The sequence below is a fragment of the Miniopterus schreibersii genome (assembly GCF_964146895.1).
Source record: "Miniopterus schreibersii genome assembly, chromosome: 8".
In the NCBI taxonomy this organism is placed as follows: Eukaryota; Metazoa; Chordata; class Mammalia; order Chiroptera; family Miniopteridae; genus Miniopterus; species Miniopterus schreibersii.
Genome location: NC_138109.1, coordinates 68,017,578 through 68,034,102, shown reverse-complemented (window position 1 = coordinate 68,034,102; position 16,525 = coordinate 68,017,578). Strand labels below are relative to the sequence as shown.

Here is a 16,525-nt window from a genome sequence, read left to right as displayed (position 1 = left end):
ACTTATTTGATCTGTATTACATGGCTTGCTGAGAGTTTAGTTGGTTCATTGACTGAGGGCTACACCTAGAGTTCCTAGAATGAAGGAGGTTTTGGTAGGGGAAAGTCCTTCCTTGATCAATGAAAGTCAAACATGGAAGCGAATTGTGCTCTAGTTGATTCTTCTGATACTTGCATGAGGGACAGACACACTATGTATTGTCTGTGTTCTGGCATTTCTGTGTATTATTACAATGGTCATTAGGGCTGTTCTGGCTGAACTCAAGGCCGAAAGGCTTTGGAGGCCCCACATGGTGTCTTTCCCTTGGCCCTAGGAAGCCCATACTCTCTCCCCCTTGAGGACTCCGAACCTTCTTAGTTCAAACAGTATTTCCATTGTTGAACGGTTTCGCTCTAGTAACGGAAGGGGCTGTTTCTGGTTAAGGCCAGTCAGCTGGAGGAAGGGGTGGGTGAAGTAGATGCTGCAGTGGGCAGATGTCCCATCTTGCTTGCTTGCTTGCTTCTGGGGATGATCAATCAGATTGAGTGCAGGTGCTCCTGGAACCACACCTGCCGCTCAGCTCCTCCGCCAACATCTCTAGAGGCAGCTGTTCTGGTTCTTCAGCACATCTGCATCCCCAACCCCCCCTTTTTTAACTGATTTAAGATAACATACGCTCAGTTCCTTGTTTTAGACATACTAGAATGAGTCACCTCTCCCTCAAACATACCTGTGTGGCTGAGAGTGCCTGCTCCATGGATTTGGCCTGTAAATTGTCATTCAAACTCTTGTGTGGGGCCAGCAAAGCAAAGTCAACACCTTTGTAATCCTCCTGGGACTGCAGGAGGAAAAGCCAAACCGCAGACCTGCCCCTTTTGCAAAGTACAGATTCTTCCTGGTCTTTAAAAAAGATATTGGTTCATCTTGTTCTTTTGTTCTTGCTTTCATCTGGGTCTCACAAATACTTAATCACTTGGGAGCTTGGCGTATTCCTCTGAGAGGTAATTTATTTTACTGCCACTTTTTAATCTGTTATTGCTGTATTTTTCATAGTCTCGCTGAGAAAGTCATCAGGCAAAAAGTCCTTTTATTTGAACACTGGTAGGAACAGTTTATCTTTGAGGTCCTGAGATTGTAAAATAGCTCACCGTGTCCCGCTCTGTCATCTGCACCTCGTCTGTGTTTGTTTTTCATTATGGCTGCACCGTCCTCTCATAATGTGTGGCATTTGTTGTTGCTGACTTTTGAAAAAGCAATAAACACAGAACATCCTGCTCACATGCACCAGGGTTTCCGTAAAACCTTCAGTGCTCCAAGTATGAGCTGTGTCCATTTAAACGAAGATGTACAGATGATAAAATGACCAATTAAAAAAGTTTTTAGTAGAATGAAAAGACCGGGTTTTCTTTTAACGCGGGGGGGGGCGGGGGGGCCGATGAAGAGGGGAAGCTTGGAAGAGGAGGTGGTTCTGCTGGCCTCAGTCCACCCGTGAATGGCATACACTGCAGGGCTGCAGCTGTTGGAATGAAGTTGCGTTTTCTAGTCTTGTGCTTCCTCTGAAGCAATGCTGTTCCAGGTGTGGGCTCTGCCTGCTGCCAGCGAGTGGAATACAGAAATTGAGAGAGAGCTTTTTAGAAACTTAGGGCAGTTTGACAGAGTGATTTTATGTCTCTTGACACTAGGTTAGGTAGATAAGTAGGGGGTCAGTATCTAGGTAGGATCGTAATGAGAAGAGGCCTGAAAGGTAGATTATGGGCAGTTTTTTGAATTTCTAACTAATGGTATTGGGTTTACCCTATAGGCAGAGGGTGATCCATAATTTAGCAGGGGTGGAGGAGTTTTGGATAGACTGGAGAAATGCATATGTTTTCTATGTTACAAGCTTTAAATTAGTGTAGTGAATGTCTGTTGCTGACTTGGAGCCAGAATTGATTAGAAGTACAAGTAATTGGGGGGGTTCAAGACGGGTCAGTGATGGGTGGATAGCAAAGGTGGACTGGGTATAAGGACACAGGATGGAAGGGCATTGTGTGTTTGCGACAGTATCATGCTGACAAATAGAATGCTGTATAACTGGCAGGATGATTTGCATTTCCTCATCACTGGGTAAATCAGAAATCCATAAGCCAGTTATCCTGTGTCATCAACCACCACACACAGTTTTTGAAATACGCAGGCACACAGTGTTCTCTGGTACACATGTGCTCATGGTGCATACGTTATATCAGTGTATAAAACACAGCCCTTTAATCAAACATATTGCCTGTTAAAGCAGGCCTGTGGTTAATGAGAGTGAGAGATATTGAGCCTTAATTAGAAAGAGTTTGCTTGAAATAGGGTCTTTCCCCCTTCTGTTTCATAATTTTATTGCTGCATGTAGCTCTATGTCTTCTGATCTCTGCTTAATTTATTTTTATTTTCTTTTGCTTTTACAGGCCCAGGCTGCAAGCACAAAGGAAGTTTGCTCAATCTCAGCCGAATAGTCCCAGCACAACTCCAGTAAAGATAGTGGAGCCATTGCTACCCCCTCCAGCTACTCAAATTTCTGACCTCTCTAAAAGGAAGCCTAAGACAGAAGATTTTCTTACTTTTCTCTGCCTTCGAGGTAAGACTGTGCTACCCAGTCACTTTGGAGGGAATAGCCTAGTTGAAAGGAAAAGGTATACCAGTACACACAGGAACGGATGTTAGCTTGGTCTCTGCAGCATGCTTCTCTCAGTTCCCCTGCTTTGAGGTAGAGTTTAAAGTGAGAAATCCCACTGCCAGGGTGCCTGAGTCTTCATATTTCTCCGTCTGTTTTCATTTGATTCTTAATTTCTGTTAAGTATAGTTAACTGAACATATTGGTTGATGTATGTAAACAGGACCAATTAATAGAGTGTAAGGTGAGGTTAAATTTTGTAGTAAAGGATGGGTTTGGATTTAGATGGCTGTATTTTTGAAAGTGTTTACTACAGTACTAAGTTTTCTAACAGTTGTGAGGGAAGAACACAAGATTGGCAGAGAGATGGAGGGAGGAGCCTCTTATGGGAATGGTAGATAGAGAGGAGCTTTAGAAATTTATGAACTTGGAGTTCCTTTTGTGAGGTTACTTGAGAGAAAGTGAACAGGAGGGAGAAGGAGGTTCAGGGTTATGTATTTAAACATTTTGAAATAAGTTATAGCAAGATTTAAGTATAGCAAATAACTTTTTCCTAAACGAGAGAGAAAATTTCCACCTAATGCCCCATTGTTCCTTAACACATTAGTGTATAATTTCTTAAAATAAGGACAATCAGTGACCAACAAAATTAGAACCTTTGCAATGATATGTTACTACCACCTAATCCTCAGACCCCCATTTCAGATTGCTGCAAATGCCTCAGTGATGTCCAAGTTTAGAGCATAAGGATGCAGTCTAGAATTGGGCATTGCCTTTAATTGTTGTCTGTTTAGTCTGCTAACTCTGGAATATTGCTCTCGTCATGTCTTCCATGGCCTTTACACTTGAAGATTATGGGCCAGTTATTTTGTAGAAGGGCCCTATATTGGGGTTGTCTGGTGTTTCCTCATTATTAGATTTGGGTTTTGCATTTAGGGCAGGAATATCACAGAAGTAATTCCTCAGTCTTCTCAGTGCATCCTGTTGGGTGGTACAAAATTCCAGTCTGTCCTTTTATTGATAGTGTTCACCGGTGATCACTTGATTAAGGTTGGTCTGTCAGGTTTCTCCATTGTAAAGTTACCCTTTTAAGCTCTTTAATCTGTTTTGTTTGGAGGCTCTTTGAAACACTGTATTTTATTTATTCATTTTCTGTGTATGTATGGTTTCATTTCCTATTTTATTCAAAGGGTTATAATCTTCTACTCGCATTTATTTTGATGTTTAGATTGTTTTAGGTATTATCACTGGAGACCCTTCCAAGCTGGCTTTTTGGTCCCTTTGACATGCCCCTGTCATCCTTCCAGCCTTGCTTTCTGGTGGAACAGAATGTTCCAGGCTCATCTTGTATGTTCTCTCCCTGAGCCCTGGAATCTGCGAATCCCCAAGGAGCATTGTTTATTTAAGCGACAGCTGCTCTTTAGAAGCCAAGATCTGAGCTGAGGTGTGCTCACTTCATAGCTATTGGAGTGTCATTTCTCCTAGGTGCTCTGTGAAAACCTGTTGTGTGTGTGTTGCGTGTGTGTGCACATGTTCACATACACAGTATATCTAGATGTATATTTATATCTCTGTGTATTAAAAGTCCATGAATTAGCACCAGGGCTTTCAGTTTCAGTTTAACCAAAAGGTTCATTCCAGGTTTCTTCTGTCTACACTGAACACTGAGGAACCAGGCTCCTGTTATTTGTAATGCATTTGTTTATTTGATCAGTCTTTTCAAGTGTAGCCCACCTCCCATCTCTGCTACTACTCCTCCCCTAGGTGGGCCCTTCTAGTCTCTCAGCTCTGACATCCACCTAAGCCACCACGATCACTCCTCCTTCCCTCCCTCCCTCCTTGGTCACTCTCCCACTGATTACTGTAGGTCTGAATTGTTAGGGAAGGGAAAATGAAGAGTTAAGGTTTATGTTTGACATTATGGGCTATTGATAATCCTCAGAGACTCAAGACATGGAGAATAGTTGTATTTCAGTGAGAAATTTTTTAGCAGCTGGGAGTCATTTGGCCTTGACTATAGGAAGATGAAGCAGCTGGACCTTCTCTGCCATTTCACAGTTTTACATAGGTCCTTGCTGCAAAATTCTTGGTGTTGAGGGTGAAGATGGAAGGATGTGATGTGCTGGATTGACTGAAGGGTGAAGGGAAGAGAGCAGGTAAGAATAAGAATGACCATGCCTGGCTGACGTGGCTCGGGTTGAGCGTCGACCCATGCACCAGGAGGTCATGGTTCGATTCCCCGGTCAGGGTACGTGCCCGGGTTGAGGGCTCGATTCCCAGTGGGGGGCGTGCAGGAGGCGGCCAGTCAGTGACTGGACATCATTGATGTTTCTCTCTCTCTTCCTCTCCCTTCCTCTCTCTCTCAAATCAATAAAACATATTAAAAAAGAATAAGAGTGACCTACTGTGAGGCTGGTAGTGTAGTATGTGGTGTGATATCAGTAATGGAGTGGGACCAGGTCATTAGCAGCAAGATGGTTCTGAAATAAAGTTCTGTGGTGGCAGAAGTTTTTTGCCTTTGACCACACGTAGCTTTTTAGGGTGGGGAGAGATTTGTTGTTCCACTTACTTACGAACCTGTTGGTTAATTCTTGTATGATCGAACCCGAAAACTTGGCGGGCATATCAGGACAGTGCTGTAACCAACTGAGCTACTTGGTTGGCTAGGGCGAATACAGGGCTTTTAAATGGAGTTGGAGTCAGATTTAACTTGAAATCATGACTTAACTATTTAATTTCTTTAGCAATTAAGATCCACGGATCTTGTTCCATTAGGATGTCAGAGGATTGCTCTGTTAATTATGGAATTAAGTTATAAAAGTGTTTCCTATGGCGTGGGTATGACTCATTTTTAGAGAAGAATGTGTGTGTTTGTGCCTATATAGGCATTATTTTAAGAAATTATTTTTGGTTTGGGAAAATTTGGAGAGGACCTTTACTTAGAAAGGTGTGCTTATTGCTCAAGTATATGTCATCCAGTGAAAATGTTACCAGGTACCCAGCTTTAACATTTCAAAACTCGACAAAAATAGTCATGTTTTCTCACAGCCATAATATACTTTGAGTTGTCATAAGGAACAAAGGTTTTGTGTGTGTGTGTGTGTGTGTGTGTGTGTGTGTGTGTGTGTTCCCCCAGGGACGGGCAGATTGGGACTCTCGGGCATCCCGCAAAGTAAGTGGGTCACCTTAGGGGCAACCTTTACTGGCTCAAACTTCCTCTCACATTTGCAGTGAGGATTCAGGTGTGACTCTGAATAATTATTTTCCTTACTCATAAGTTGTTTAGTTTTTTAATGTTTTTATTGATTTCAGAGAGAAGAAGGGAGAGGGGGAGAGAGATAGAAACCTCAATGATGAGAGTCATTGATCGGCTGCCTCCTGCACACTCCCTACTGGGGATCAAGCCCGCAACCCGGGCATGTGCCCTGACCTGGAATTGAACTGTGACCTGGTTCATAAGTGGATGCTTAACCACTGAGCCAAGCTGGCCAGGCACTTATTCATTAGATTTTTCACTTATTAAACCTATGTTCCAATGCCTTAAACTTGATGTATGAAACAATTTTGGAAAAATGCTCTGAGCACTGGAAATGCCTTCCTATGTTTATGATACAGGCAGTAAAATAGGTTTTGTTACATGTTTTTAGCTAATATAAAGGATTTGCAGAGCATTGTACTCTCTTACTCTTTCTCCTATGCTTTTTAGATCTGTGGTTTTAAAAAGGATGAGTCATTTTTCGCTTTATTTTAAAAGACATGTTTTTGTGAGGTCAGGTGTGTTTACCAGATCTGGGTCTAAAAGCTCAAAACGATTGCTGATTCCTGTGATACCCCTCACAGTTTTGGAAATCTGATGGATTTGGTGGCATTAGGTGGCATATTTTAATACGTAATTGCTTGAGCTAATTAAAACTGGTTCTGAAGAGGTAAGGGTTAAGTTGTAGTAGTACTTCAATAATTTTTTAAAATTTTAAATTAATAATAAGATATTAATCTTTTTGTTATAAAAGTATTTCGTGTTCCTTTTGGGAATATCAACAGAGAAGATGGGAAAGTAGGCAAAAGAATAAACTCGCCCTGTTGGTTGGAGTGTCGTCCTGTGCACCAAAGCGTGGTGGGTCCGATTCCTGGTCAGGGCACATACCCAGGTTGAGGGTTTGATCCCCAGTTGGGGCAGCTGGCTGCCTCTGTCTCTCTCTGTCTCTCTCCCTTTCTCCCTCAGTCCCTCCCTCCCTCCCCCTTCCTCTCTAGAGTCACTTAAAAAAACCCCAAAGCTTGAAATACCCTCCCTCCAGTCTCCCAGAGATAACCACTGTTAACCTTGTCCTTGGTGAGACTGTTTCTAAGTCTCCTATGTGCATATGTGGTAGGGTCACTCCCTGAAATGGCATTGCATTGTGTTTTTATTTTTGCACTCTGACTTTCCAGTGTCATAAGAATTAACCCTTTGCGGTCGTATTAAATTTGGACATGGGTGTCGTACTATTCGGAATTAAGAGCTTTCAGAGAAATTATGAACTGCTACATGAATGAATAGAGTTAAGATTCGTACGGTTCCTTGCTGTGGTGGCTGAGAGCAGACATACGACCAGAACGGTAAAAAAGCTTTGGTGGCTGAAGAGTACGCAAACAACCACAAAGGGTTAACAGTGTCACATGAATACCTGTTCCATTTTGGCGACATCATTTACCTAACTTCGTATTTACATTTAGATATATTTCTCACTTTTTGACATCAATTGCTGGTGATGTGACACATCTTCACTTAAGTCTTTGCCTCTTCTGAAGTCTTTTCAGGAGAAGGTGACAGTTGGGAACCCAATGCCCGTTACAATACTGTGCATTCTAATTATGTTTGTTCCTTTTTGGTGTGGATTCCAAACCAAATAGAGCTTATCAGAGCTCCAACTCCATGTTCAGCATGAAGGAGTCCAGTCACTCCATCACCATTGGGTGACAGTGCGCACTGTTAGGAGTATAGAAGGTAGTTTCTAATAAGCTTAGCATTTATAGGGAACAAAACGTAGAATCAAATGAAAGACCTGGAAGTGGTGTTGTTACCAAGGATTACAGATCCTTCTTTCCTCCAGTTCCAAACTACTACTTGTAACCAGCTTGGCACTAATTTGAATATGGAAGAGAATAGATCTTGAGACCCTGAGAAGGACCCCTGACCAGCCCAAGACCATGCCTTCTCCCCACAGTGTCTTTAATGAACACCTGCTTGGGTGGGGGGGGGGAAACCCTGTATACCATTAATAATACTGGGATTAGTTCAGGTGTGTAAACACACTAGCCATTCAGTCGTTCAAGGATTAAAAAGCTTTAGAGACTTTAAGAATCTTTTTTAAGGCATCAGAGACTTTTTGGCTAAGTTTGGCAAGGCTCTCTCCTTTCCTATCTTGACTTAAAATTTAAAGGGAAGGAGAAGGAATGAACCATGCAGCAGGGCCAAAAGTGTTCGCCTGCAGTGTATTTATCTTTAAATAGCTGCTTTGAAGGGGGTCCACATGTCTTTTACCAGAGGCATAATTAGTATGTTTTACTGGTACACACGGAGAAGGGGTATGTGCCGCATGGTACACGCAGCAATTCATACCATCGCTCTATTTTCTGTCACCAGTCTTGTTATTCTTAATAAATTCTGTCGTCTTCTCTTTGTTCTGACTGTGTTTATTAACAGATTAAAAAGCTTAATACAGCAGAGCAGTGGCAGTTTAAATGATTCTCTTATTTACATTTTTTCTTTTTATAGGGCCCTGCAAACAAGGTAGATTCCCAAAGGGGATTCCTGAAACATACACACCCACACACTTGGTTCTTCTGACCTTGGGTGCCATAGTTCCACATTGCTGGATGAAGAGAGCTGGGCGGGGGGAGGTGTTCCTAGTCAAGAACCGCACTGTCAGCCTTTATGAGGCAGTGCTTTTCTGTTTTGGGACCGCCTGCCTTTGTTTCCCAAGTCTTAGAGACTCTTTAGTGTTCAGCTGTCATTCAATTGCTAATTAATTCAGCACGCTTTTATTGAATCTTTTTTATATGCCAGACACCTAGAAAACAGACTGGAAGCAGGAAAGCAGTATCAGTGTGGTAGGTGAAAGAAACCAAAGCAATAGACAGGTGACAGTTCCAGGGAGGAGATGTGCACCTTGCTAGCAGGAAGGAAGTAGCGCTCTGCTCCGGGCTGTCTGGGATGGCTGCAGAGAGGAAGTGACACTGAGCTGGCCTTGTAGAAAGGGGGTGGGGCTGGGAAGGGGTTCTGCAGAAGCCCTGCCCGGGCATGGATTAGTGTTGGGGTGTGTTGCTTGGAGTGCCCCAAGTTAAAGCCAGGAAGTTACATGTGTTGGATTCTCCTGGCCCTGGGCTAGATATGAGGGCACCACAGAGGTTCTTGAGCTGAGAGGTGACTTAATATAACCTTTATTTAGTAAGATGATCTGGCAGCTCAGCAGAGAATTGAGGCTGCAGGAAGGCCATCCCAATGGGGTCATTGTAGGAATGCAGGCAGGAGGCAGCAGCCTCAGCCCAGGTGTCCTCATTTGTAGGATGGGCATGCAGTGTCTGTAGCACATGGTTGTGGAGTTAAACAGGCCCAGATGGCACCTATGGTAGCCTCCCAGTACACTTTACTTGTTCACCATTTCCCAGAGAGCTTAGGCAGACATGTAACAGAGAGGAGGGTTTGATTTGAAATTTAGGAGGAACAATCTAAAAGACCAGCTGAACAGACTGCAGGTACTAGAAAAGTGGCGTTTCTCTAAAGACAATTGCCAGCTTTGTTGGCAAGGAGCACATATTTTGATAGAGTACTTACTGGCTTTGGGTATTGAGGACAATAAATTTTAAGTAGGGCAAATGCAAAAGCCTGGGGTGATTTAGAGGTCACAGAATGAAAGGGGATTAACCTGCTAGAAAGCAATTAAGTAATCCTCCAATTGCAAGGAACACTATGGTGCTAATAATGAACTTCCTTGAGCAAATGGGAACGCTTTACATTATATGAGCTCTTCAGGGAAGGCATGGGGTCAGAGTGGTACACAACTTTTTTTGATGGATCCTTCTGAGTGGTGTTGCATCTTAATTTTTGAAAATGGTTACAGTGAGAGTTTGCTCCAGAATGGTGTCTCACTGTCCTGAGGGTTTCGGTGGCTACCCTCTTTTCTCCAAGTCAGATCAGCCTTGTTCTTCATGTGCCTGCTTTTTCAGTAGACTTTGTGTTCCTTGGCTGAGTTTTGCTGAGCAAGCGATTTGTTTGCCAGGATAGTTTATCAGGCTAGTTATGAAGAAACATGAAACCATGGAATTTTTAAGTGCAGAGGAGGGGAAGGATGGGTCCCTTTTAATTGTTTAGAGACCTTGATCAGTTGTCAAGGCTCCAAGACATTTCGCTCTGAGGATTGGCCCTACTCCAGGCCAGTGGGCCTCCGACCAGGCTGTGCCCTCCCTGAAGATAAAGCATCCCCCCTCCCCCCCTTCCCTGCCAGTGGCTGGGGACACAGGCTCCCAGTCATTCCTGGCTTTCTCCCTACTTCATAGAGATTCCCTTAAATTTTTCAGTCCTTTCTGAAATCCATATAGAGAATATAACATAGATGAGGAAAAACCTTTTAAGTAGGGATAGTCCTGTTTTGTTTGCTGAGCATCTTGAGGTGTAGATATTCTGACAGCACTGAAGTTACTGGTGTCTGTGTCCCAGAGGCAAGGTGACCTTTCCCCCACTATTGTTTCCATTGTGATTTGTGGACCTGCCGCATAGTGAGGCGAGCACAGCCTTCAGTGTTCAGAGAGTGGCCGTGTGTTCTTGATCAAGTTACTTCCTATCTTATTCCACTTCTAAACTCGATGGGTAGAAGTGATGGAGGCTGAGCCCTCATGGCTGCTGTATGGTGTGATTTATGGATTCACTGAGATAAAGAGATCCAGAGACCCCATTGTATTTGATGGAATGTGTGTGTCCTTGTGTATGTTTTAAGCCCCGTGTATAGACAACAATGTGGAAAAGATGGAGAGGTAGTATTCCAGCTGTTAATTAAAAGATACTTTCTCTCACTGCTGTCAGCCAGGTCAGCATGGAAGTGACCTTGTTGGGAGGGAAAGTGGTTCCTTCTCATTGCTGGGCCTGTCCTCTTAGGGCTCTTGCAGGTAGGCCCTGTGCCCTGACGCGGGGAATTTCCTGAATGTGGGATCAGATAGCCACACCTGGGAACACGTGTGCCTAGGCCAGTGCCCAAGGGCTGTGACTGAAGAGAGGAGGAATGTTGAGGAAAAGGCTGGCCATACACTTATTCCCAAGTTTCAGAAATTCTAACTGATGAACTCATTTTGCATTTCCACACCTCCCTATATACTTGTCACCAACGTGCTTACTATCCCATTTAGGAAAGCAGACAGGAAACAGAGTGCCTGTGCTCTTTGTTTTTTTGTTAATCCTTGCCTGAGGATTTTTTTGTTTTCTTTTGGGGGGGGGGGCATAGAAACATCAATGTGAGAGAGACATCGATTGGTTGCCTCCCACACGTTCCCCAACCGGGGCTGGGGATTGAGCCTGTGACCCAGGTACATGCCCTTGACCAGAGTCAAACCCATGACCCTTCAGTCCGTGCGGGCCGATGCTCTAACCATTGAGCCAAACCGGACAGGGCTGCCTCTGCTCCTACCTGTGTAAAGCGACAGTCTGAATTTATAGTTACGAGGTTTTCTCACTGGAGCCGTGTCTTAGCCCAATAATACCACTGAGGTGTGAGTTGCTTAGGGTGCTTTTGCATGTTGCCTCCAGCTTTTAGAGTCACCATAGTTGTCATGACTGAAGATGCAATGCTTTCTGTACAGACAAGTAAACTGAGCCTTAAACATAACCCTGACTGCTGAGCTGATGCTTTATCCTGTTTTGGGTTCCATGTGGAGTTCCTTTCAGTGATTGGCTCTCCTTTTTTTGACATAGGCACAGAAAAAGAAAACGTAAACCCAGGATGGGCCTCACTGCACAGGCTTCTTCTGTGAGGAATGGGGGTCCTCTTTGTTTTTGGCCTTGGCTTGGAGGGCTGTTCCCAGGCTCTGCTGTATGTACTTCTGGTGGTGTCAGAAATGACTTTAGCTGAGCATTTTAATATTTGTTGTGATTTTCATTATTTTTCTTTAAGGGAAGTGATATTAATTAATTTTCTGTTACAATGGAGATAAGCCTGTGAGTCATGAATGGGAATTACTTTAAGGAAAATAGAAGCCCATGATTATCTGGATATAGCAATAACGTTGGGGTATATGGGAGTGGATGAAGTTTGGGAAATCCTGTGGTAAATTCTTCCTTTGTAAGTTGTTAAGGACAACCTGGAAGAGACGGAGAGATGCATCAGTGTGTGACAGCTGTCCCCAGCCTTTCTGGGCACTCTGTTCGCAGGGTACGCAGGGCAAGGGGAGAAACCTGGTCTGTTTGAGTCACTGGTGCCTACAGCAGTGCCTAGTACATACAGAATTGGATTAATGAACCCAGGCAGTTGTTGCAACTGCGTTTTTCTGTGACCCTCTAGTTTCAATGGATGGAGCTTTCCTCTCCTAACTTAGGAAATCAGTAAATAACTATGTCTTTCTCCCCCTACCCAGTCCCTCCCAGTTCACTTTGAAGTCTTGTTTTTCAGTTTAATATGATAGTCGGGCTGATTACTTCTCATTCTCTTTGTGTATCCTAAAGATCAGTCATGAAAATGTCAACTCAGTGGGCCAACCCTGAGTTTATGAGGTCAAGCTACAGAATTTGACTCCCCAGCTAAATGATGGTGTGCAGGGAATCCCTTTAGGGTCTTTCCAAAATAGAGCTGAGCTATGTTTAGCTTGTTAAGATAAAGAACTGGTCTGGAGAGGGAAGATAATGGGAAGGAGGGATGTATGTGTACATGATCCATGGAGAAGAATCCAGTTTTATAGAAACCACAGCCCAAATTAGAGAAAGCAAGCTTTTGGATTAAGATGATTTCTGTTGTGGTTGTAACATACCACAGTTTGATTTTTGTCCAGATGAAAACATTTGGTTTTCACTTCAGTAAATATTGTGGAGACATTGCCAGCTAATTCTGAAGAGTAATGAAATACGGCTTTGGCAAAGCGCAGATGCGTTCTCCACTCCCAATTCCACTGATCTGATCCAAGTTCAGATTTTCCCCCCACATTTGCTAATGCACTTGAATAATCAGGAGAGAAATCTGCCTGTAATTTTAATTGAAAATTGTATACACTAGATACACTTTTGTAATTTATTGGGTATAAACCCCTCCCCACCCACACCCACACCCACACATGCAATCCTGAACCCTAGTAAGATCCTCACTTTTCACTGATGACTTCTCTCTGAATCTACTGTTTGTAAAGGAGACATCAGGCAATTCTGTGTGCCAGCCTCTCTCGCTGTCCCTCACCTCATTCTCAACAGCGAGGGACTCGAACGAGGTCTGCTGAGCCCTTTCTGAGACCCTCATGTTTTCACATCTTTGCTGTGTTTTGGAGCAGGTGGTAGGTGAGCCCTGCTGTGGAAGGGAAGGTCTCTTTTCAGGAAGCATTTTCAAGTTGTGAATCATGTCTCTTCCAGCTCTCTAGTCCAGTTACTTTTATCCCTGTAGCGATATTCTCGTTTTCCTGAATGCTGGACCCATAATGAGCTTTTCAAATGTTTGCCTCAGCTGACATTTGGAGGAAAGAAATTTTTCTAATCAATTTTCTAGAGATGAAGTTTACCTCTTATGTGCCAGGATCTGTAAGTTGCAAACAATTTTTAATGAAAAACACACTTCTACTTTCAGATACTAAATATTAATTTAAATTTCTGTTGACTCAGCATTAATATGATTATGTAATATACCCACTCACCCCTTCGATAACGAGGAATGTGGGGTAATTTTCCACCAGTGATAAATAGCCCAGACTTCTGTGTGCTGTTAGGGTCTTAAAATATCCTTTCCATCGTGTGTGTGTGTGTGTGTGTGTCTGTCTGTCTGTCTAGCAGGTCCCTCCTCTAAACTTATTTGTAAATTAGAGGATCGAGCTTTTATCAAAGCTAAAAGAAATACATTCCATATGAATGTTGTAACTAGGTTTGGCTTCTCAGATGCTTTTTGTTTAATATATCTGAGGTTGTTATATAGTTATCTTCTAGGTATTAGCATATTACAGTTGTCTTGATTATGAAATATGAGAAACTTGTACTGGTTTTGTCTCAACGAGAGAGAAAGAAGCTGCTTTTGTGCTGTGGTTTCTCCTGGATTGCACTGCTAGCTTGGCCTCTCCATTACTTTGCTAACGTACATGCCAATGGGGTCTTAGAGAGGTTTACAACAGCTACGTTGAGACAGGGCTTTGGAGTCCACAGCATTAGAATCTGTAGGATTTAGTCTCTTCTGTTGCTTCAGTTTGACTAGTGGTGTCAGGGGCTCATTCAAGTTCTGGAGGCCTGTTCCTTGTGGGGAGAGGCTAACGGTTCATGAGGCCACTCCTGGTGCGCAGGTTATGGGTTGTCAGTGGCTTCTTGAACAAAACCTGGAAGGAGAGTTAACCATACCCAGGGAGAGTGGTGATCCTGATGAGTGGTGCCTGCCAGAGGAAAGAGTGGGTGCCAGCCTGATATTTGAACTAAGGGCCGTTAGTAGTCGACGCCCCTCCCCACCTGAAGCTGATTATTACGGAGCAGTGATCTTTCTCCTCCACTTTTCCCTTCTCCCAGGAGTCTTCCTTCCTTTTTTATCCTAGCCTCTTCCTCCCCCATCTGGTGTAAGAACCCTTCATTGCTGTTTTTTCTTTGTTGATGCTTTACCTTATATCCAGACCAACATGTTAATCACCTGAATAGAACTCAAATCACCTTTTTAATGGAAGGCAATCTGCTTCCGTCCCCTGTGCCCCCATACTTAGAAGAAATTGTGTCCTTTCTGACTGCAGAGCCAGTCCCATCAGAAAGACTTTGTACTCGTCTAAGTTTCAGTTGAAGAGCGAATCCCTCAGAACCCCTTCTATTTTTTAAAAAAAATATATTTTTATTGATTGGGCGGGGGGGGGGGAAGAGAGAGAGAGAGAGGAGAGAGAGAGAGGAGAGAGAAACATCAATGATAAGTCATTGATCGGCTGCCTCCTGCACGCCCCCTACTGGGGATTGAGCCTGAAACCTGGGCGTGTGCCCTGACCAGGAATTGAACCTCAGTCTCCTGGATCACAGGTCGGTGCTCAACCGCTGAGCCACGCTGGCTGGATGCCTCTTCTATTCTTTATTATTGTCTGTTTCCTATTTTACATTTCTCTAATATTAGCCTCTGGCTTTCTTTTAGAATACCTAGTGGCTTACTTCAGTTGATTTATATTTCCTGAGAAGCTATTAAAACAAATCTATTAAGAAGATTGGTTGTTTTCTGCTTTTGTTGAAGATACTACCCTATATACTTTGTTTAGGATATTAATGAAACTTGGATGCTGAATTGAGCTTCTTGACATTTTCTCCATTTTAGTTCTTGGGAACATAAACTTAATATTCTCCCCATCCTCTCCATATCTTGAGGGTAAGGAATGTGATTGTTGCCTCATGCTGCTCACCCAACATCGAGATTTTAAAATACCCTTAGTGGAAGTTACTTCCCAGTTTCCTCTCTCATGTGTTCCAGTGGGTTTTACCTGATTCTCTTGGAACAGAATCTTTTCATGAGTCTTTCCCCTATTTTCACATTACTCCCACATGGCCTCAGTTGCAGAATTTATTGCATTTTCTGCTGTGGGAAGGAGGAGGAAGCCTGGAGGGGCAATGGCTTATTTCCTGAAAGATGTGCCCAAACCCTGCTTCCGTCCAACAGGTGGCAGAGTCGGCGGCTGAAGTTACTGCAGGGCCTGCACAGAAACCTCTTCTCGAGACTAGCCCAGCTTTCTGATTTCAACCACCAGTCAGTGCGTTTGAGGTATAGTGTAGGAAGTTTCTTCTTTAGGAGAAATTAGACATGGATATTTTGATCTGAAGGAATTTGAAGAGATTATTTAACCTTTCCCCTTTCATTTTACCAAAGAGGGAAATTTAACTGCTGAGTTCATAACTTCCAGGTGTTGAAGTTCCCGCTCTATCTGGTAGCGTGTAACATGCACTGCTTATGTCATGTTATACACTAGTATGAGTTGCAGCCTATGGTTAAATTTCTTTTTCACTAAAAACTCCTTTTCAGTAAATGACAAAAGTTCCTCCTGCTTTTCTTAAGTAGTTATAAAGTTAGATTTAGGACAGAAGGACCCGACAGTTGGTATGTTACCTGTGAGTGGCGAGTCCTGACTGAAAAGCTCTGATTAGGAAGCTGGAGTGGTCACACGTCCCCTGTTTTCCTCCCGTCATCGTCAGTCTTGTGCTTATTGTGAAACTACTTAGAGCAAGAGTGGACATGGTGTTCCAGTGGAAATATGTCTAGATATTTCCTTTCTAACTCTTATATGATTAAATGATTTCCCCCCAAAGTCAGTTTTAAGAACCTTTCTTATCTTGAAACCCTGCTTCTAATTGGACACAATCAAAAGGTGGGAGGAAGGGGGGACACATACACAAAACCCTGGAAATGGCGTTTGTCAGACTGTATCCAATTCTGTTAGCCACCGAGGGTCTTTTCTTTTTTTTTGCTACATACATCCCTTTGGAGTTTCATTTCCACCCAGTGGTGAGACCCACATAATTTTTGAATATTGGAAGGTCATCACTGCAGCAAAGGGAAAGGTACTGGAGGTATCTGTTCTGTGGCACTTCTGCAGGTGGGTGTTTGGTTTGCCACTCCAGCCCCTGCTGCTGCTTGTTCGTTCCCACCTCCTTGTTGCAGCATATAGTTTTGATTTGGACAGGAATGGTTTTGACCATTACGAATGTAGTGTGAGATCTCCATTTGGGAAGGAGAGCAAATTGATTAC

At 43.3% G+C, this 16,525-nt stretch overlaps 1 protein-coding gene across 1 annotated transcript in view; it reads left to right on the top strand.

Annotated features, from left to right (window-relative positions):
* JARID2 (jumonji and AT-rich interaction domain containing 2) overlaps positions 1-16,525 on the top strand; it is a 243,027-nt gene that overhangs the window by 178,481 nt on the left and 48,021 nt on the right. The window contains exon 5 of the mRNA XM_081144435.1: positions 2,415-2,584. Within this exon, the coding sequence (XP_081000561.1) occupies positions 2,415-2,584 (170 nt within the window). The remainder of the gene's footprint in view (positions 1-2,414; positions 2,585-16,525) is intronic.